Below are 23,127 nucleotides of genomic sequence, written 5' to 3'. Positions count from 1 at the left end.
AGGGCCATTCACAATTTTGCAATGATCCAGAGAGCTTCACAGCCAATGAAGTACTTTAAAATAAAAAGTTTAGTCACTGTTGTAATGTAGGGAATGAAGTGGCCAGTTCACTGCTGGTGAATCACTCCTCTGCCATTTTAAATAGAGTCCACCAATCAAAAATAACAAGAGGTTTTGTGATAAATGCACCCAAGATCCAATGGATAGGTAATTCTCACTCTGTTGTATAATTATCCTTCACACTGCATAACGCCAGAACTTTTGAACAATTCTTTAATGCAATACTTCAGCATAATTACATTTTCAGCAGTCTCAATTAACAGAATTAACAAGCAGTCACATTACAGTGCAAAACTGGCATTAACATACCCAAACAACAGATGGTATCCAGCAGATCAGACAAATTACTGAATCCTTATTTACCATATTATTACAGAGCTGCCAAATACTGTCAAAATAAATACAGGCCTGTATTTCTTTTTTATTCATTCATGAATACGGGCATTTCTGGCAAAGCTGCCTATTTGCCCCGAGAATATGGCAGTTGTGGTTTTTCTTGCTGACCTGCTGAGCCAATCCTGTTGGAATTACACATAGGCCAGATAAGATTAAGAAAGCAGGTTTTCTTCCTGAAAAAAACATTAGGCAATTGGGCTTTTCCTTTACAGAAGTTTTTGTTTAAACTGAATTCAATCAATCAGTTGTAGAATTTGAACTCAGTTCCTGGATTACAGATCCAGAAACAACAGCACCAAACTATTCAAATATCCTAAAGTCTTACATTTCCAGGCTAATGTTCTGACAGTCATTTGTTTAGGTCTGCTTCTATGCAAAATGGTTACCAAAATTCAACGTTTCAATCGGAGGTCCACATAGTTTTTCCATTGTTTCATATGTACCTGGTTTAAAATCTGGTAATTCATACATTTGTTTTTGCAGACAGATCACAGTAACAACACATATGGCCATGCACACATGTTAAACTTTAGGTCCATAGCAGTCAATTTATGCCAATTTCATGTCACCATTTTCTGGCTGCAAGCATGAAATTCTAGTATGTAATGCACTGGTCAGTTGCGTGTGGGGGGAATCTATGCTGGTTGCACATTTACAAGTTCATCACAATTTATACCATAATTATATTTTTGTGAACAGGTTTCAAAGACCACCAAAACCTTTCCAGGTGCATTCCTACATTTTTTAGGCGAGTTTGGCTTGATGATATGGGAAATCAGAATTTTTAAAATTTGCCTTCCATTCACATTTGGTGTGTAAAAATCAGCATTTTTGTCAAGCTAATCAACATCGAGGAACAAGAAAAAAAAGCAAAATACATAGTTGTCTTTGAACCAACCATAAAAAGCAGCGAAAAAAAAAGGCCAGAGCACACTGATGTATGTTAGTCATGGCTAGAACAACTATTACACAGCATAATTCTTTCAGGTGTGAGTTAGCATTCTTTGTGCAGTGAAGTACAATGTGCTGTGCTATTTGTATGGAACAGTAAACAACAAAAATTAAAAATGAGGCCAGTACTTTGTAATAAAAAAAACCATAAGATACTTAACAACAAGTATTTAACCAGCATGAGCATTGGTATTTAAACAAGTATTCAAGTCTCTTAACAGTATGATAGAATCTATGAGTAATTCCGCAGAAATATTAAAAACTGCTGGCAATACCTGTGACCCAAAAATCACACCAACATTACAAATTACTTTTGGATAGAAATCCAACAAAAGCAGTTTTAACAATTGGGTAACAGGTAAAGTGCCACAAAAATATTACCTGAGTTGTACCATGAGTTGCGGCATGGAACACACAGTGCAGCAAAAACAAATAAAGGACTTCATCTCCCCTGTTAACTGCTCAAGGCTTCCATTACAGTCTATGACAATTCTCATAATATTCAGTATATAATGATTTACTGTAATACTCCCAATAGTGGAGAATGCAGTTGTGTGCAAGTTAAGTAGCACTGCATACCAAGTACTCTCTATCTCAGAGACCTCACACTACTGCTGACACCATCATAGCTTCAGAGAGAACAATGACTTACAAACTGCAAATAATTTGATTCAGAATTTCTTTCAACATTCCCTTGACAAAACACCCTCATAGAAAGGCAAATCAGAAATAGAATACTGGCACAAATATCCCAGCAACAGTGTAACCCTGTAGTGGTAATGTCATTGCTAAACTCACCTACTACAAGTAGTGCTCCACAAAAATTGCCATAATCTGCTGATGTGCCCCATTCTTGTGGGCATTTACAAAGCCTTCTCACATTATCATAACCAATAGGAAATGTGGGAAGGAAGAACCGAGACTCAACTCAGCAAACCTGAGAATATAAGCTTTACAAAATAGCGGGAAACTAACTCCTTTCTTCTGTGCTAAAACCATTTCAAGTTTGACATTTATCACAGTCAGAAACAAAACGTTAAACCTGGTCCTTAGTGTACAAAACAGCATTTTGCTGGAACTGTAGTTCCACTTCATAAGCAAGTACCTCTCCTTGCTAAATGCAGGAAATGCACGGGATAGGGCAGAATGTCAGTTTCACCTACTGCACAATATCATTCTCAGATGATCTCAATGCCGAGTAAAATCGGACAAGGTTTAGAATCACCATTACACCTGAACCCATGGATTTTCCGATGGGCGGGATGTCTTAAGATTGCCCAAGAGAGTCATGAACCAGGAATCGTTTTAAAAATCAGACTCCGAATTCCAAATTAATCCAACCAATCGCAATTCAGAAAAGGATTTTAAATGCTATGGATTATTTAAGGAATACAAATATATGAGTAAACTACAGTGTGAACAGTACAAGCCAGGTGTGTTGTTCAAACAGATGATTTATATCCTGATCTAGTGTTTTAATAATAGCACTTTCACATACCAGTTAGGAGGAGTAGGCCACTTGGCCCCTCAAGCCTGCTCCGCCATTCCATAAGATCATGGTTGATCTGATTTTAATTTCAACTTCACATTCTTGCCTACTCCCAATAACCTTTCACCCCCTTGCTTATCAATTTCATACCCAAGAGAAACACTATGCAAAAGCATCACTACTGCCTCTATGTAATTCACAGTGGAGTATAAATATGGCTTATCTCCAGTGCAGCTAGTGAAGCTTATAAAAACCGTAGCAGCCATCTCTGATACTAAGCTGATCTTCAGGTAAACAGTAAAGGAATAAGATGTTTACAAAGCAATGAAAAACTGAAGACCAATGTCAAACACAACACAGCAGATGATAAAGACTTAACTAAAATTAGCATTTATAAAGTCTTGATAAAAATTCTAAACTCTTTAAGTTAACCTATCAAATTAATTATAGCAAAATTTTAAAAACTGACCATTGATTCCATCAAAAGCGACAGCTTCCCCTGCTCTGTCGACTATCACAATAATTACACACTTCTGCTATTATCTTTTTTAAACCAGGCATAATACATTTTATGAAAAAAAGTTATTTCTATTATCATTCTTTTTCAAGTCCTCAACATCTTGAAGTGCTTCACAACCAGCTTTCAAGTGGAGTCACTTATTTTGTAAGCAAATGCCACAGGCGATTGTACACAGTGAAATGCTATAGCAAATAAGATGTTTTTCGTGAGTTTGAAATGTTGGCCTGTGTACAAGGAGAATTTCCTGCTCCCCTTTGAATGTTTGCATGGGCTTTAATGCTCACCTAAACAGGTGGGTGCCCTTGGTTTCATGTCTCACCCAGAAGGTGGCACTTCCAATAATGCAGCACTTCAGCAATACTGCATTAAGTGGTCAGCCTAAATTATGTGCCTAACTCATGGAATGGAATTTTCTGACTCAAGAGTGCTACTAACTGAGTCAGGCTGAACTTATAATAAAAGTAACATTTATCATAGAGTTCTGGGACTTTTGAGCCTTGAATTCCAACAAGGGATGCGATAACTGATTGAGGTTGAAAAGTGTGTTGACAGACAGTAGATTTACTCTTTAATTTTAGATCAACTAATATGAACAAACATAGCTGGCAAACCTTAAAGGTTGTTTAAGAACATCCCATTGCCCAAATCCTGTCAAACAGGTCTTCTTTCCATGTTAACCAGTCTCCACCAGCATGCTGATGCTTCTCACCTCAAATAGGAGTGACATAAGTAACTTAAATAAAATTTTAACGTCCAGAGAAATACAATCACATATTATGTATAACTCAGTTTGCGGCAAAAATTTAATTTTGAACATGTAAAATTCTCTTGGCAAACTTACAGGGCTTCAGACTGTACACACTAATTTTTCAACGCAAGTCTATTAGTTTAGTTAGTTTGAAACAAATAAATTGTCTTGAAGCATTAATTCTATTTATAGTGCCTGGATGACTACCTCTACATTTTGATTAAATAACAGCAGTAGAAGGTACTCTGATTGCATATATTTAAATGCAGCAAAACAGAGATGCCAAAAACTGATGTGGTCTGTGTTAATTATAGTCAATACTTTAATTTATTTGTAAATTCATGGGTACAGCACACACTCCTTGTCCGTAAACCCATTGTCACAAATTTTGGTCACACCTTGTCAACAACATTTCCGGTTCAATTTTGCTATGTCAAAGATATTTGTAAACTCTGGTCACAAGGTGGTTCTGCGGAGAGACTTTTGCAGTCTCTATCCCCGTCCTCTGTATATTATAGAAACAACTGACTACAGGGAACACCACGGGTAGTTAACTAGCTTGGATTTTTAAAAAATGAACAAAACTAACATTAAGATATCTACCAATTTAGCCAAACTTTTGAAAAGTCCGGATTAAAGGATTTGCTGATATGGGACACTCAATTATGATGAATTTCATAAACAGCATGGAACAATGCACATTGAAGATAAATTAACTCTCCAAATTATCAGTGGCATTGCACAGAACAGTGAAACACAAAAGTGTTAAGTAAAGCTGCATTAAGTTAAATAAAATAATTTTCCACTCTCTTCTCCTGTCTACCATTCCTCGCAAATTACTCCTGTTCTCCAGTGCTCATCTCCATTTTTCTTTCTGAAAGCAATGGCTCTCTTACTGAGGTACAGTTCCACCAGATAGCGGGTGTTCTCTGTTACCATGGTTAAGTGGTCATTATGCTTCAACATTGGGTGTTTGGAGCAATTTGACTGTGGCAGATGACTGGAGAAATGGAGGAAAATCAGTGACTGCTCAGATTAATCATCTCCTCACTCAAGAGCCACACAAATAGGCTGCCAGTAGGGGTCACTGTGAAACCATCGGGAAAAAGAACTCGCTTTCTGAATTCAGGGATGCTGCAGCTATAATGCTTATTGTTGCTCCATCTCTGCACACTTGGGATTGAATTTGGAACATTTCTAGTCTGTTTTGCTCATAAAGGACTTTCTCAGCCATAGGAAGATTTTTTTAAAGTTCTTTCACATGGGATGTCAGCATCTCTGGCTCGGCCAACATTTGTTGCCCAATAATGAAATGGAACTTATGATATTGCGCAATTTTTTCCACCCTTGTTTTTTTTTCTGAACCAGTAAAGTCAACTTTCCTCAAAGCAATATATTGGCTGTACATACCTGACAATCTCATTATGTGGGATTGTCAGACAAATAGGTCAATGTACAAAATAACAGTTTTAATTTACTCCCTATTCTAGAGGAGTCTTTGTGCTCTATAATATAGACCTGACTTGCTTCAGAGCTGAATTTGTTGTGTTTGGACTCTGGATGCCAAGTACTGACTGGAACAGACAACCAGAGTATTAGTCTTTTAGCACAGCTGCTTATATCTGCCTGTAAAGGGAACCCACAATTACACCAAAGAATGAGACAAGGAGTTACATTTCTCAGATTATACACATCAAACTGTTCAACTAATAAAGTCTTGACGAAACATGATCGGATCCAAATCAGAGTATACTGACTGGAATAGCTAGAAAAACTAGAGATAGAAATAGAAACTAAATGCTGGAAATCTGATATGTAAACAACAAAAAAGTTCCAATAGAGTTACAGTCAAAATATTAGCTATTTCAAATGTTAACTATTTTGTCATGCATTAATCTAATGTTTTAATCTAGAAAAGCTAACTTGAATAACCTGTTCTTAAAAACATGATGAGTGCTACATTTAAAGCATTATTATACTATATCAGTAATACAGTGAATCAGCTCTTCTTGCCATTTTTAATTCTTCCATTTAATAGCAGATCTCTTGATGAACACTCTAACTAGAAGGGTCTTCTCAAGAAAGTACAATGGGGAACAGTGACACTTAAAAGATGTATATTATAATCTTTTAGTAATAGATATCATTCCATATAAAGGATTTAAATAATCAGCCAATCAGCTACAATGGGAACTTCCAGCAGTAAAAATTATTTTAGGGCCTGCATGAGATGACCTGTAGTACGATAGGCAACACTTTTTTTAAAAAAAAAAAGCTTGGAAATAATATAAAATGTATAGAACTAAAATTCTAGCCACTTGAGCACTGATTGGTATATATCCTTAAAAATGAGCAGCACTGGCTGAACAAGTTCCAGCTGAAAAAGACATCATAATGAAGTGATGTACAAAGTACTTCCCCATCTGTTTTTCAAATGTGTGTAATCTGGGTTGAGCAAGTATCATTACATTGGTCTCCAAAACATGCAAACATTGAACCATGGATGATTCCAGGCTTTTACAAGAAATCACTCATAGAATTTAAAAATCAGGATTAAAATTAGGTTTGGGCTTGTGATTTGTTACTTACCAGCAAGGCTGTCGGAGGCAATGCTGAGATGAGGTATACCCATGCAAGAAGGCAGTGAGAATTAAGAAGGAAAATAAAATCTCTTGTTAATTTAACTCGTCCTTCCCTCTTAAAAGGTTGGTTATAGGGCACTTTAGCAGAAACTGTGGCAGGCTATCTGAAAGTCAACAATTGGGAATGATGTGGGGCATCTGAAGAGGGTAGTTAAGCTATTTAATTTTTTTTTAAAAAATGCATCAATTTGGATGCAGGACAAATTAATCTTAAAATGTTTAGACAATATTCAAAGGCTCTGTATAAATCCAATCAGTGTAGAGCAACTGCTGACTTAGTTCAAATGCACAAAATATGTTTATGAATAGCTTAGAATCACAGGATGTTATAGCGCAGACAGGTCAGTGGAGCCATCAAGTCCTTGCCGATGCTTTTCCTCACCCCATATGAGCCACCTAATCTATTCCCACTATTCTACTAAACTACAGCATGGTTACTGTCTATTGTACTGAAGTACATGTTACTTTGTGATAAATGCTGGGGGAACTCTGCAACAATCCGTGAAGACTCTTGTTTCTGATCTTTAATGACTTACAAAGATCCAGACTCATTAATTATGAACCAGTACTATAAAATCACTGTCAGGTAACTGATTGGGTTATTGATTGTACTCTGAATAATGCTGGACCCACATTGTATACTGTACTTAATGTTGTAGTAATCTCTTGATGGCTGTCCTTTAGTAATACTCAGAAATTCCACACGTCCCCAAACATAGATCTGACTATTTTGCTTTCAAGTAATAAGTTGCATTATATATGCACTGATGTGAAACTTCTTATTCCCACTATTTTACAACTAGCAAGTGCAGTTAGTTAACATTACAAGACTGCAACAGACAAGAACTTTAGACAATAATGTAAATCACATCACTGAAGCTCAGCTTGGTTATAAAATTCTATTATCCCACGCCAAAATAGTCTCAGTATCCTAACATTATTTACTATTTTTTTTACAATAAATTACATTTGTAAAAGCTGGTTTTATACCAACAAAAAACAGTTCATAGGTGTGAAACATTCCTCATGTGATAGCATTCAGACAAACATGCAAACACTGAGGCAATTATTTCATTGTCTTTTAGGCAGTTTGAGGATATCTATTAAGGGTACCTGTAATTGAGGCAATAGAAGATTTATGTGAGTGGCATAAGGTTGTAAATAATATTGAAGGATTCTGATGTCCTGTACCACAAGAGCAAAGCAAAGCATCCATCCAATAAGACTTCAGGTAAGTATCTTCCCTTCAACAGTAACAATTGTCTTTCTGGCTCTAATGATTTGTTGCATGCTGGGTTTCACCTTCAGTTCAGTCATAAGACTGAATTTTACTAGCACACAAAATGCTGCCTTGTGAAAGAATGGAACTGTACATTATATGAGGTATGCACTACATAGTATATATACCATTTGCACCAAACCTACATGTTAAATAAGCTTCACTGAAACAGCTAGATTTTAAAGCAAATAGCAATTACAGAAAGGTTAATCCACTGCTCTCTTCCACTTAGAAAAGCAGGAAATTCCTCCTGAAAAGTTTCTGGCTCTGGGCTTTAAACAATTAGTCCTCCAGTACCAGTGAGTTGAACAGCAAACATGAACACGGGTGTCCATGCACAATTGCTATCTGAGTTTCATTTTCACAAGTAGCTGAAACAAAATTACCATCCAAAAAAGGCCACAAGCAACTTTTACAAAGGTGTTCTTTTGGCATCAGGGATTTAGCTTTTCACTGTCAAATGCAACACGGTCATGATATGTATTTCTGAGGTACTGTAGGTGGATATGGGGCTCATTAAACATAATGTGCACATCAGCATTTAACAGGAAATTACAGAGGCGTGTTGGCAGTATTTTACCATGCAGCAATAAGACACTGATTCTCAGCCACTGTTCCCCATGCTTCAGTCAATAATCATCAATTGTATGAGCGGCAAAGATGTTAAGCTAACCTAGTGCAAATAAACCTACATCTTCTGGAATGAAGCTGATTGCATCTACCTTTGCAAGGCTACCAGGAAGCAGAACACTCAGCTCAAATGCTGAGCAAATGTACAAACAGCAGTTTGATCAAAGAAGCTTCATCAGCAATACTAGGCAACTTTCCAGCAGATTTAAAACAGCCTACAGATTGCTCGACTTAATATACAAATGAATTAATAAATATATAAAATTGGGCTCAACATTTTTTTGTGTAAGGTGCATTATTTAACACAAATACCATAAATCACCTAATTCTGTCAACACTATCACATGCAATATATTTAGGACAATTGGTTTAGAACTCTATGAGTTTAGAGAACTTGGAATACGTTCAGGTAATGGATGTATGAGGCCACAGGCTGACCAGCTCCACGTTAATATGGTCCTGGACTAGTTACTGTTACCCACGCCTGATTTACAAATCAAATTTAGATTTATTTTATTGGTGGGCCATGAGGGGGAGGGGAAGGTTTCAAGATGAGGTCAAATTCCAAGTACACCTTAAGAACGTTTCAAGTCCTCAGGATGTCCCAAATGCTTTATAACTTGGAGATTGCTTCTGAAGTTTAATCATTGTTATTTTGTAGGCAAATGAAATAGCCAAATTGCTTTTTGTGGAATCTTGCCATGCTCAATGAAATAAATTACCAGTTAATCTGTTTTTGGTGAAGTTGGGTGATGGTTAAATGTTGATCAAGATATGGGGAGAACTACCTTGCTCTTCTTATATGTCAATCTGTTAATGAACAGAAATTAAAATCAGTTTAATGTCTCATTTGAAAAACGGCACCTCTGACGGTGCAGCATTCCTTCAGCCCTGCATCGGAGGGCCATTCTAAATAATATGCTCTTAAGCCCTGGAGCGGGATTTGAACCCACAATCTTCTGGTTTAAGCCCAAGAGCACTAACACTTAACCAAGCCTGAAATTACCATCAGGTTGCTGACAGGAAGGAAAAAAAGGATTGCTCAGAGTGCTCATGTGGACCCCTATTCAACAGCAAACATATATAATGTGGATGTTCACTGAACTTCCATCAGATAATCAAACCTATTCAATTTCTAAACATCCTAGTCACATCATGCCTACAGGAGTAACATGCTAACTGGTCATGTCTTTTTTTTTTTAAAAATGCAATAATGGAAAAATCGAAACAGTGCCTGAATTTTAATGGTCACTAACATGGGTGGCTGCAAAGGCATGTTTTACTGTACAACCATAGCACCTCTTGGAATGCAGGGAGGTAGAACTTTTGAGGAGAAGCCAAATGAAGGACATGGTCACAGTCATGTGATAAGTAATCTGGCATATGCGCTACTTCCTCACCCTGGATAACTTTGATATTCCGGCTAAAAGATCATCAAAAGGAACAGGCAACTAGATTTAAATAACTGACACATTATTGTAAAACAAGTACAATGAAAGGTAAAATCTTGTGTGTGCACTAAAGGGTGAGGTTTTCAATTTGTTTCCATTTCAGATGCTCCTAGTAATAATAATATGTATTAATGATATAGTGAGGGTAAACACTGCCAGATGTTCTAGCATTCTACAGGTGTCCAGTTTACATTGGTTTTAACAGCTCTGGCCTCCCATGCGAAGGCCTTCATTCACTTAATGTAAAAGTGGTTTATCGTGATTCAGATACTGGCGTCATGTTTATGGAATTATTCTCCAACTGTTCCGCAGTGATCAATGCCTGTGTAATCAAGTTCAGCTCTTCACACAGCGTTTCATAACGGTAGCCAACCCGAATATCCGGAACGTTAGTGCGACGGATATCATTGCCCTCAACACTCTCCTTTTGGTAGTTTGGTCCCAACCAGTAACCTTTCACCTGAAATGTCAAAAAAGCAGGCGTTGTTTAAAAAAGGAATTATGTAGAAACAGCATTCAAGAGAAACGAAAACAACCAATTTACGCAATTTGAATCATTAATAAAACTGCTTCACTATTTTGCAGACTGGAATTAAGGTCACAGGCTCTGTCCCTTGTTTAGACAGGATTATTTGATCTCAAACGGAACGGTGGTAGGATCGTTTTGATTGACATGTATCTTGGGTTGGGTGGGAAGAAAAAAGATCACAAAAAGGAAAAAACAAGATTTTCACCCATGAAAACTATCCAGTGCTGGTTGCACACTGTGAATGTTGGGTCAGTGTTCAACTCTGACAATCGCTAAAGTCAAATGGCTTGTCAACACTCATCGGATGGAATTAAGGCCCCCCTCCCCCACCCTGCTACCAACGAGGCAAAATACCAAGTGGGGGCCGCTTAAGGGCCTCATCCTATCACTGCTAGTATTCAACCAGCGGCGGGCAGGGTTCTTGCCATCCGGGGAGGCTGTCCAGTAAACCCCCGTCAGGTTTGCCTCCAGCCTTCTACGATGGGGGAATCCCTCTTTCACGGGTATTATGCGTCAGATTGTGGGAGCCAGCAACAGGAAGGGGGTGCCCCTCAGGATATCACTCACCTGCTCGTGTTGAGAAACGCCACACCATGCCACTCTTCCAAGCTAGGCCCCCCCCTCAAACCCGCCCACACTCACCTCCGTCTAGGGATCCATGGCTGATCCCACCTCAGGCCCAAGTGTAATACCGGCAGTGATCACCATTCTATGGAGCAAGAGTGGGATTTCTGCCCTACTGGGCCCTTAACCTGGATAGCATCGGGCCTCCATTCGATTAAGTGCCTGATTGCCTCATAATTGTGCTGGGGCTCTTGGAGAGAAGAAGCATGGGGTTCTCACCGGTTCTATAACTGGTGGAGAAGACCCCTGTTGCACTCATTAAATTCTGCCCATCGTCTGGGTTCACACAAGCAGCAGGGTCATTTGGGTTGAGCTGCTGGAGCCATGTGGGATTGTATCCTGGTTGAGCTAGTTGCCACATGAGTTAACGGCCTAGGCTCATCCTGTGGGCTGAGATTGGTATGTTCCCAAAAGTGGGACAGTGATGGCCCTAAGCACTGTAATGAACTTCAAACCTCCTTCTAAACTGCCTCCCACCAAAAAAAAACACCCTCTGACTAACCAAACAACATTTCCTATCCTGTACCAATCATATTTTGGATACTTTTTGCATTGGCGGAAGTATTTCAAGTCGGGAAAGAAAAGAATTCTTTAAACAGGCAACACCACTTGGCCCCATGTTAGCCTACTCAATAACCCAAAATTTGACCTATCAAGTGCACATTGCTGTTACAGCTATGATTATTTTTTAGGCAGTCAGAACAAAATAAAAGCTGCAAATTTGAATGTTCATATCAATCAAACACCGCATTCGGACTAACCATGTAAATCAAGCCCTTGGGCAAATTCAGAGCTGGTTATTAGGATATGGTCTTGTCAAAGCTGAAATTTCAGTTACAAATACAAAATTACAAAAATAGTTGATGAGACCCAACCGGTCACAAGTGTTCCATATTTAAAATACTTTAAAAATAAGATCTGAAGCCATAAAAGCAACAAACTTCATCCCAAACCTTTGGTTCCTCTAACGTTGAATCTTGCAGTCAAATATTTTGAAAACCCTGCAATGTTTCCCAATAATTATCAAGTTCTTCACAAACCAAACACCCACTGTTTGCCAGTAAATTTCCGCAAGTCTGAGGCTTGCGGAACAAAAACTTTTGCCACTAGTTTTAGAATAGTGAGAAAGAATGCAACTGCTTTACAGGAACTGAGTTTTCATGGTGCAGAGCTTTTGAGTTTAGGTATTAATGGCCACTCAGGCTCAATTCTAACGTCTGCAACTTCAGTCAGATCCACGTCAACTTTAAGGAACAACCATTTTCAGAAGGAAGGAGTCAGAAAAAAAGGTTTAGCCCTATGGAAATATCTAACTAAAACCAGGCACCCAAAAAACCTAATTTTGTGTTTCCATAAAAACCTAGGGCAGGATATTGAGGTAGGCAAGCATGGGGTGGGGTGCAGGGTGCGGGGGGTGGGTGTCAGGGCCTGCTCGCTTACGTGTAAAATGACGCCGGGCGGAACTCCCGAGCTCACCCCGCGTCATTTTGATTTTCAGGTCAGTGGGGGCGCAGCCGAATCAGCTGTGCGCCCGCCGACCTATCAATGGCCTATTGAGGCCATTTAAAAACTAAGTGAAGTAGTTAAAGGGCCTGCCCGTCCAACCTTAAGGTTGGCGAGTAGACCGGGAATCCTGCCGGGCTTCAGAAATAGTATAAAACCTCATCCACGGATGGGATGAGGTTTCATGTAGGTTTTTAAAAATTTAATAAAAGTTTAATTAAAAGTGATGAACATGTCCCAACTCATAGAACCATAGAAAAGTTACAGCACAGAAGGAGGCCACTCAGCTCATCTTGTCTATACCAGCCTGAGGACACCCAGGTGCCCTTTCTAATCCCACCTTCCTGCACCCGGCCCATAGCCCTGCAGCTTACAGCACTTAAGGTGCAGATCTAGGTACTTTTTAAAAGAGTTTAAAGTTTCTGCCTCTACCACCAACTTGGACAGTGAATTCCAGACACCCACTACCCTCTGCCTAAAAAAGTTCTTCCTCATGTTCCCCCTACACCTTCTGCCACTTATCTTGAAACTACGTCCCCTGGTTCTAGAATTCTCCACCAAGGGAAGCAACTTTATCCTGTCCACTCTATCTATTCCCCTCATAATTTTGTACACCTCAATCAAATCACCTCTCAGCCTTCTTTGTTCTAAGGAAAATAACCCCAACTTATCCAATCTCTCCTCGTAGCTGCATTTTCCTAACCCTGGCAGCATGTGACAGTGTCACATGAAGGGACATTTTATTTTTCTATATTTCACATTTTTGAATTTGGCTCCAATCTCCCTGAGGCAGCACTTAACCTCAGGGAGATGAGTGCTGTCGTGCGCATGCATGAAAGAGCACACTCTCAGCTCAGGAAATACCACCCCCCCCCCGCCCGCATAGGGAGCACATAGCGCTTCCTGGCAGCCGTCACGCTGAGCAGGGCTTAATTGGCCTGCCCACTTAAAATGGCGGCCGATCAGGGGAACAAATTGGAGGCACACCCACACGCGCCTGCTCCTTAACTCCACCGCCCCCCCAAGCGGGGGGAAAATTCTTCCCCTAAAGCTCCATTCCTCCCTCCTGCCGTCTCATGGCTGAGTCTGCTGAGCTAGAGACACTGATTGAGGCTCTCAAATGATTTTCCCAGCAGGACCAAGGAAACATCAGAACTCAAGCCATGATCCTTGCCTCCAATCCCTGTATCCTTTCACTCCTCCAACCCACCCCTTCCCCATATCAGGCCCACGCCATAGCGAACAGTGGCGGCTCCTAAATGTGCATCATTCTGTCATGGTGACATCAGCTACAATGACCCATTGGGGTGTCACAATGTAACTTACATCATTCACTTTGTATTTTTGGTGAAACTTTTTTTTTTAAACAAACACTGTTATTCTTTTATGCACCAATATCATTTTCACGCTTTCCCCTAAAGGTGCAATACCTGACCCTGTCCCTCCTCCTTCCTCACCATCCAAGGCCCCAAACACTCCTTTCGGGTGAAGCAGTACTTCAGCTGCACCTCCTTCAATTTGTTCTACTGTATTTGCTGCTCCCACTGTGGTCCCCTCTATACTGGGGAGGCCATACACAGACTGGGTGACCGCTTTGCGCAACACCTTCACTCAGTTCACAAGCATGACCCAGTCCTTCCTGTCGCTTGCTATTTCAACACTCCACCCTGTCTCATGCCCACATGTCCGTCCTTGGCCTGCTGCAATGCTCTAGTGAAGCCCAACGCAAACTGGAGGAACAGCACCTCATCATCCAGTTAGGCACTTTACAACCTTCTGGACTTAACATTGTGTTCAACAACTTCAGACCACGAATCCCCTCCTCCATTCCTACCCTCTTTTTAATCCTATTTTTACATTTTTTTAAAATTTGTTCATTTATTTTATTTATTTTTTATCCTTTCTCCTACACCCTGCCCTCCCACAGGACCATCTGTCACTTGTTTTGATGTTTTGCTTTCAGAGCGCTGACCCTTGTCCTGATATTAACAAATTCTTCTACTTTACCTTTATGCCACTAGCAGCACCTTCTTTCATCTTTAACACTACCATTAACACTCTGAACCCTTCAGCTCAAAACACTTTGATCTAATAATATTTCTGTACATTATAATCCTCAGTCACTTAACATGGCCATTATGGCCAGGAATAATCAACATCAGCGTTGAGGTTGACTCTTTCCTTTTGCTCTGCTTATTTTTTCCTCTAGATCAGATTTTTTTTTTAAAAATTGATTGCATTCAAGGTTTTTCAAAATGCATATCTTGACTTTCCAACTTAATGCATTCTTTCTCTCCTTAAAGGAAACACACATGGTGTAAGTGAACAAGACTTTGTGAATTCAACAGTTTCTTGCAGGAAGCCATTATGAATTGGAATTTCTGTGAAGCACTGAATCACTTCCTGAGGAATTTATGAAGTGAATCCAGAAGACATCTGGCATTTAAAACAAAGAGGTAAATAAACTGAAGATTGGAACAACAGTTAACATAACCATGTTATCATAGAAGGTAAATCAGTGGTATTTTAAAATGAATTTTAATTCCCAATGATTAGGCTGTACTGAATGGTGCACTAAAGGAACAATTTCATTAGAGTCACTTTGTGGATGGATTACCAGATGCAAAAAGATCAGTTAAAACAAATGTATTGCAAAGTAAGCAGTTCTGATATGGAAGCAAATACATTATAGTTTGCCTACTTTCACTGAACAATATAGTAGGAGTGTCCAAGATAATGGTGTGCTGCCTATATGCGGAATAGCTCTTTAGAATGTGAAGACATACATGTTGTATTTAAAATTTAAAACAACCCAAGCTAGATTGCAGAGTGAAGTGATGCATTTTCTCTCTATTGTGACTCCCCATATAAGCCTCATCCCACCTGCCTATTTGAATGACAACTAGCATTGACTGGCCATGGTCAGAGGGACAGATGGTCTAGAAGTCCTCAAACTCAGCATTACAACAAGCACATTGTGAAAGTACTTCTCTGCACTTCAGCTGGGTCACTATTCCCCCCGCCCCCCCCCCCTCTCTCCTAACCCCAACTCTAATTTCTCTCCTGTCCCACTTTGAGTGGGAAGTAACTAGTGTCTGAATCTGCAAATATTTAACATCGTCTGGGACAAGAGGAATATTACAGTCCCAAACCTCTTGTGCGATGTCAGGAGCACTTGAGGGAACTGGAGGACCTTTGTTTAATTCAATGGTCTTGTTCATGGAACAAGTGACTGACTGCTGTTCTTGGGTTAGCAATCACTGTTTCCAGCATCTAATTGCTGAATGGGGTTCAGTGACTTGTAAAACAGTGTGGTATCTTATACAGGAAAAGCTAGAAATGTAGAGCACTTCCACCAGCATTGGAACAAAAGGGCAGGTCCCTGTCAATTATATTTATACACAAAGACTAACATTGTGTTTTTATTTCAGAACTCAAGCATTTGGAAGTTATTAACAAAGATCTGGGCATATTTCTTGTTAACCCAAATTCCCTTACTTGGAAACAGGTGTTCTCACCTTAATAACAAGAAGGTCTCCAGGTGAAAGCAGCTTTAGGTTAGTCTATTGTTCTTTCAACAATTCCCACAATACTTGGCCAAACTCCAGAACTATACCGTTCAGTTCTGCAATTAATTGCAGAGACTGACATTTCCCAGAACAATAAACTAAAAATGTGATTAGTCATTACTATTAGCATTCCCTCATCTGTTCCTTAGGGTCTCCACAAAATTCCATCCCTGACAGGTCAGGAAGTTATCGTCTTTCAAGTCTCAGTCTGCAGCCAGCCACTAGGGTACCTTAGCCATTCTTCTCTCCACAATTCTCTGTCCAACAAGGCATCACAGAACCAACAACCAGTGCCATCTATGGACTGCATCCCAAATCTTCCTGATGTGACTAAAGCAGACAGGAGAACTTACATTTATATAGTGCCTTTCACAAGCTCACAACATCCCATGGAACTTTACAACCAATGAAGGAAGCATGGCCACCAATTTGTACAAAATTTCCCACACAAAGCCACGTAATAATGATTAGATAATCTGATTTAGTGATGTTGGCTGAGGGATAAATATTGGCTAGGACACTGGGGAAGAACTCCCCTTCTCCTCTTTAAAACAGTGCCAGGTGATCTTTTATGCCTCCCACCTCAATACTGCTTTGACGTGTTAGCCTAGATTTTGTGCTCAAGTCTATGAGGTGGAATTTGAACCTACAAGTGAGAGTGCTACCCACTGAGACATGTCTGCCACCTGATTCAAAATAGCTAAATTACTTCCACAAAATCCTAACAAATTTGAATCCAGCATACTATGCCAGTTACCTTGTGAGAGAAGCCGCTCATTAATACACTGTTCCGTGCCAGCTCGCACATATCACAGGAGCTCAGCTTCCACACTTGGGCAGCAATGCTGTACTCTTCCATCAGTGGCTCCTGGGGAAAACATGGAAAGATTAAGATCAGAAGTAGTTCAGCAAATTTCAAATCTACAAACAGATCAAAAATCGCCAAAAAGGCATGATGTGTCAGCCTTCTGTACATGTATTTCTAAAACTGACTCCTGTATCACAATGGCAGGACTGAAGACCAATTACAGAAGGGGCAAATCCTTTTAAGTTGTTCTACTTACACCACATCAGGGCAGCTTGCAGACTGGTTCCAGGCACAATTAATGTGCATATTACAAAATGTTGAATTTCAGGATTTACATCAAGACTGACATACATGTACATTACTGAGGAATAGATTTGGGTCACTTACAATGGGTCAATTCAGAGTGGATGTAGATATTAAATGAACCTTGAACCAAATACAAACAAAGCAATTTTCTAAAACTGGACTTAAACTGACTTGGTTTAATTCCAAATATTTACAATGGAAGTTGGATGAAACTAAACTGAAGCTTCTCAGTGACAATAGTCCATGGTGTAAGCAGGGCTTAATAACTGTAATTTCTAAACTAAAAACACTCAACAGTTCCAGACCCATGCAACTCATAGGAGCTTAGCTCTTCTGATAACAAGCTGATGGAAACAAAATGACAGGTCAGTCAAATCTCATTTGGTTGGAGTAAATGCATGACCTATTTTCCCAGATCTCAGGCTTTTAAAAATAGACACACTTCCATAGCTTTAAATGGCTTTGTGATCTGTCTCATGCTTTTAATTACAACTTTTAACCCTGACATTTGTTTAATGCTAATGACCATGATCATTTGGTTCTAGTCAAACTTTGTTCTAGTTAATTTGTGGGGAGGCAGTGGCATAGTGGTAATGTCATTAGACTAATAATGCTCTGGGGACGCGAGTTCAAATTGCACCATGGCAGCTAGTGGAATTTAAATTCAATTGATAAATCTGGGATTAAAAGCTAGTATCAGTAATGGTGACCATGAAACTATTGTCAAAAAAATCTGGTTCACTAATGCTCTTTAGAGAAGGAAATGTGGTTATGCCCTGTCCCACGGGTAGGACAGACCCCCAGAAGTGGTGGCACAGTGGTGTACAGTCAGGAGAGAGTTGGTCAGGGGCTCCTTAATATTGATTCCAGACCCCATGAAATCTCATGACATCAGGTCAAAAATGGACAAGGAAACTTCCTGTTGATTACCGCCGCTGCACCGACCCCTCAGCTGATGAATCAGTACTCCTCCATGTTCAACACTAATTGGAGGAAGCACTGAGGGTGGCAAGGGAACAGCATTTATTCTGGGTGGGGGACTTCAATATCCATCACCAAGAGTGGCGCGGTAGCACCACTACTTACCGAGCTGGCTGAGTCCTAAAGGACATAGCTGTTAGACTGGGTCCGCAGCAGGTTGTAAGTGAACCAACAAGGGAAAAACTGACTTGACCTCATTCTACCTGCCACAGGTATAGTCCATAACAGTATTGGTAAGAACAACCACCGGAAAGTACTTGTGGAAATGAAGTCCTGCCTTCACATTCAGGACACACTCGATCACGTTGTGTGGCATTACCACTGTGCTAAATGGGATAGACTTCGAATGGATCTAGCAACTCCAAACTGGGCATCCATGATGCACTGTGGGCCACCAGCAGCAGAATTATACTCAACCACAATCTGTAACCTCATGGCACGGCATTTCCCCCACACTATCATTAACCTGGGGGACTCAACGAAGAGTGCAAGAGGGTATGCCAGGAGCAGAACCAGGCATATCTAAAAATGAAGTGACAACTTGGTGAAGCTACAACACAGGAAGACTTGCATGCCTAACAGTGGAAGCAACATGCATTAGACAGGGCTAAACTATCTCGCAACCAACAATCAGTCTGCATTCCTGTCACATCCAGTCGTGAATTGAGGTGGACGGTACAACATCTCACCAGAGGAGGCGGATCCACAAATATCCCCACATCCTCAATGATGAGGAAGCCCAGCACATCAGTGCGAAAGACAAGGCTGAAGCATTTGCAACCATCTTCAGCCAGAAGCGTCAAGTGGATCATTCATTTTGGCTTCCTCTGGAGGCTCCCAGCATCACAGATGCCAGTCTTCAGCGAATTGGATTCACTCCACGTGATATCAAGAAATGGCTAAAGGCATTGGATACTGCCAAGGCTGTGGGCCCTGACAATATTCCGGCAATAGTACTGAAGACTTGTGCTCCAGAACCTGCTGCACCCCTAGCCAAGGTGTTCCAGTGCAGCTACAATACTGGTATCTACCTAGCAATGTGGAAAATTGTCCAGGTATGTCCTGTACACAAAAAGGAGAAATTCAACCCGGCCAATTTCCACCCCATCAGTCTACTCTCCATCATCAGCAAAGTAATAGAAGATGTCATTGACAGTGGTATCAATGGCAATTACTCAGCAATAACCTGCTCACTGATGCTCAGTTTGGGTTCTGCCAGGGCCACTCAGCTCCTGACCTCATTACAGCCTTGGTACAAACATGGACAAAAGAGCTGAACTCAAAAGGTGAGGTGAGAGTGGCTACCCTTGACACCAAGGCAGCATCTGACTGAGCATGACATCAAGGGACCCTAACAAAACTGAAGTCAATGCGAATCAGGGGAAAATTCTTCACTAGCTGGAGTCATACCCAGCACAAAGGAACATGGCTGTGGTTGTTGGCATATTCAACAGCACCTTCCAAACCCGCAACCTCTGCCAGCAAGAAGGACAAGGGCTGCAGATGCATGGGAACACTGCCACCTTCAAGCTCCCCTCCAAGCCACACACCATCCTGCCTCGGAACTATATCACCATTCCCTCACTGTCGCTGGGTCAAAATCCTGGAATTTCCTTCCTAATAGCACTGCGGGTGTACCTACATCACATGGCCTGCAACAGTTTAAGGCGGCAGCTCACCACCACCTTCTCAAGGGCAATTAGGGGATGGGCAATAACTACTGCTCTTGCCAGGATTGCCCACACCACATACAAGAATTTTAATAAAAGCTAAGGACCAGTTGCTGACTACTACGCATAAAGAATTTTGTAGTTTCTATTTCCAATTGGTTGCCTTACCTTGGTAAAGTGAAATTGCAGAGGATCATCAGTAGAGAGAGACACCATTAGGCCTCGGGACAGATACTCTGGCAGTGGGTTTCTATGATAACTCAGAAAGAGACTATTGTTGCTCAGAGGGGACATCGCAATTCCAATCTGATCCAGGTAGTAGAGATACTGCAGCACTGGAGCCTACAAATTAGACACAGCAATTAACATTTCAGAATACACCAACATTTTGAGATCATATTCACAGGAAGTCCTTCAACTTTACATTTTCTAAATGAGCACATTTCTTGAAGAATGCCAGCAAGGAGAATTAAACTCTTCCACTCTGATTATTCTATGTGCACATCAAGCACTTCTCAAGCACAGGGAAGTTACAGAGTAAAAGTCTCCTAACTGTACCTCAATGGTAAAATCACTAATTGTTCCATTCCTCAACCATCTATTTGTATGTTCTCACTGAAGGGGAATGCCAATCAATGGCAAACTGCAGTCAGTTTTGTGCTGTGGACCTAAGCTAATTAGCAAAAGTACCCTTTATAGCCAGCTGAGACACAGTGTTCATCCCTTACGTCTCAGCTCAAATCTATATCCTGCAGAAGCTACAATATCCTAAACAACTGTCACCAATTCTTTTCAGCCAATATGTTTCAAACCAGAAAAGTGGCAATTTTTTGATTTTTGGTTTTGCATATTGAAAGTAGAGAAAATACAGAATGAAAGTAGAGTTAAAATTATGCTGTATATATTAATAATGAACAAGTTCAACACATTTTAGGAAATTAATCTATCCCTTATTTTGTACGACATTTAAAACAAATAACTAAGGTATCAGATAAAGGATTGCTTATAGTGCATTGTGCAAGATCAGCTCATGTTTTATTTTGCTAAGTACTGAAACACCATTGTTGCATCAGAAGGGAGGAGGTGGTGAGAGGAGTGCTAGAGGAAATAAACCCAAGGGAAATAAGCTACTTAATGCAACTTCTGGACAATATGACTTTGGAAGATTTTTTCCAAAATTTCAATACATTGACCAGAAATTGGACAGATGTGTTTTTTTTTTCTAGTTCATCCAATTCTCTCCCCAGTCCTCCTCTCCTGGGGGTGTTGATTGTGTCATGCTAAAATGGTCAATTTTAAAAGCCAAGAATCCTGATAACAACTGAGCTCAGACAGAACGTCATCAGTCTTTCCAAAAGAGGACATCATATGAGCTTCATCTTATCCTTATCCAGGTGCTGCCTGGTAGGATTTACAGCACTGGAATTAACAGGCCTTAGCCTGTTAATTTGCCCTCCCTAATTCAGAGGCACTATACAAATCTGTAACACACAGAGAGGCCAAGGACTTGATACACTGATAAGAGCAGCAACAGAAGCATATTTTCAAGTCTTGAACAGTTGCATAACATTAGCATGCTCCAACACATTGCTTTACATAACTTTTGCATCTGGTGAGTTCATGATCACATGTATACAACATGAGAAGATGCTGAGCATATCACCACATCAAAGTGCATAAGAGGATTCAGCTGTTGATCTATGTTTGTAACTTCTATGATATGTCCGTCAGCTGCACTTAGAAAAGATATCTTATGTAAAACCAAGCTTTGCAGTTCAAATGTGATGTCTTTTCAAAAGACCTTACAGATAAATCTCAAGTGGTGTTTTTGTTCCTACCTTTCGGAGCAGAAGACCATGGGAAATATTCTGAGAAAGCATGAATCCAGATATGAGATGGTGGATAGGCCCAGCCTCTCCACAATGTGGCCGTAAAACAAATGTATTGAATCCCCTCTTCCTGGAAAAGGAAATAGCAACAATGATCACAGCTCTGTTCTAATATACTTCCAAAATTCACACATTGAACATATCTCTCATTATTGGCCTTGAAGTGGGTGCATCATAGATTTACCAGAATGGTGCCTGGACTTCAAGGGTTAAACTACAAAGAACAATTACACAAACAAGGGAATTCAGAAAATTAAGCGATGGCTTGATTGAAGTTTTCAAAGGTTTTAAAGGTATAATACCCCTGGTAATGGTATTAAGGATGCCAGAAAGGATGGAGAGAGAACTATTTCTGGTGGCTGGAGAGTCTATGACTGGGGAAGCACAGTATAAAAGTTAGAGTTAGGCTTTTTGGAAGTAAAATTAGGAAACACTTCCACACACAAGGGGTGGTACAAATTTGGAACTCTTTCCGCACGAACAATTAATTCTAAATCAATAGTTAATTTTTCAACTGAGATTGATAAGATTTTTGTTTATCAAAGGTACTAAGGGATATGGAGCAAGGCAGGTAAATGGAATTAGGTCATAAAACAGCCATGATCTAACTTGAATGGCAAAACAAGTTCAAGGGGCTACATGGCCTACAAGTTCCAAACTTGTACCACCCCTTGTGTGTGGAAGTGTTTCCTAATTTTACTTCCAAAAAGCCTAACTCTAACTTTTATACTGTTCCTAATGTTCCTTGGTGGTTCATACGGAGCAAAAACAGCAGCATTGAGCTGTTGGGCTGAAATGGCTCTTTTCTATGCCATAAAACTCGATGCAAATCCCCAAACAATGCTGCTGTCCTATTTTTGCTAATTTGCACTGAACACAGCTCTAGCCCAAACTAACACTACTGGATCAGGTGACTGATAACTAAGGAATTATATAACTTTACCAATAAATTTGAGGTGCACAATATGAACCTCTGCCTCTAAGTGCTTGTAAGATTTGCTTTTTCAAAAAAGATGGCTATCAATTCACTAAGTGGCTATATCTCAATTAATGAAACCGGAGCTGAAAATCAGATCTGCATT

At 40.1% G+C, this 23,127-nt stretch overlaps 1 protein-coding gene across 7 annotated transcripts in view; it reads right to left on the bottom strand.

Annotated features, from left to right (window-relative positions):
• Window positions 1-256: 256 nt before the first annotated feature.
• LOC121282105 (AMP deaminase 2-like) overlaps window positions 257-23,127 on the bottom strand; it is a 153,571-nt gene continuing 130,700 nt past the window's right edge. For all 7 annotated transcript variants that reach the window (XM_041195575.1, XM_041195572.1, XM_041195573.1 and 4 more), the window contains 4 exons: window positions 21,995-22,115; window positions 20,325-20,498; window positions 17,149-17,259; window positions 257-10,626 (listed from right to left, as the gene is read on the bottom strand). In XM_041195575.1, coding sequence (XP_041051509.1) covers window positions 10,420-10,626; window positions 17,149-17,259; window positions 20,325-20,498; window positions 21,995-22,115 — 613 coding nt within the window. In that variant the 3' untranslated portion in view covers window positions 257-10,419. The remainder of the gene's footprint in view (window positions 10,627-17,148; window positions 17,260-20,324; window positions 20,499-21,994; window positions 22,116-23,127) is intronic.

This window comes from Carcharodon carcharias, chromosome 9, assembly GCF_017639515.1.
Source record: "Carcharodon carcharias isolate sCarCar2 chromosome 9, sCarCar2.pri, whole genome shotgun sequence".
NCBI classification, from domain to species: Eukaryota; Metazoa; Chordata; class Chondrichthyes; order Lamniformes; family Lamnidae; genus Carcharodon; species Carcharodon carcharias.
The sequence above is the reverse complement of the archived record's forward strand: the minus strand, read 5'-3'. Positions and strand labels throughout refer to the sequence as shown.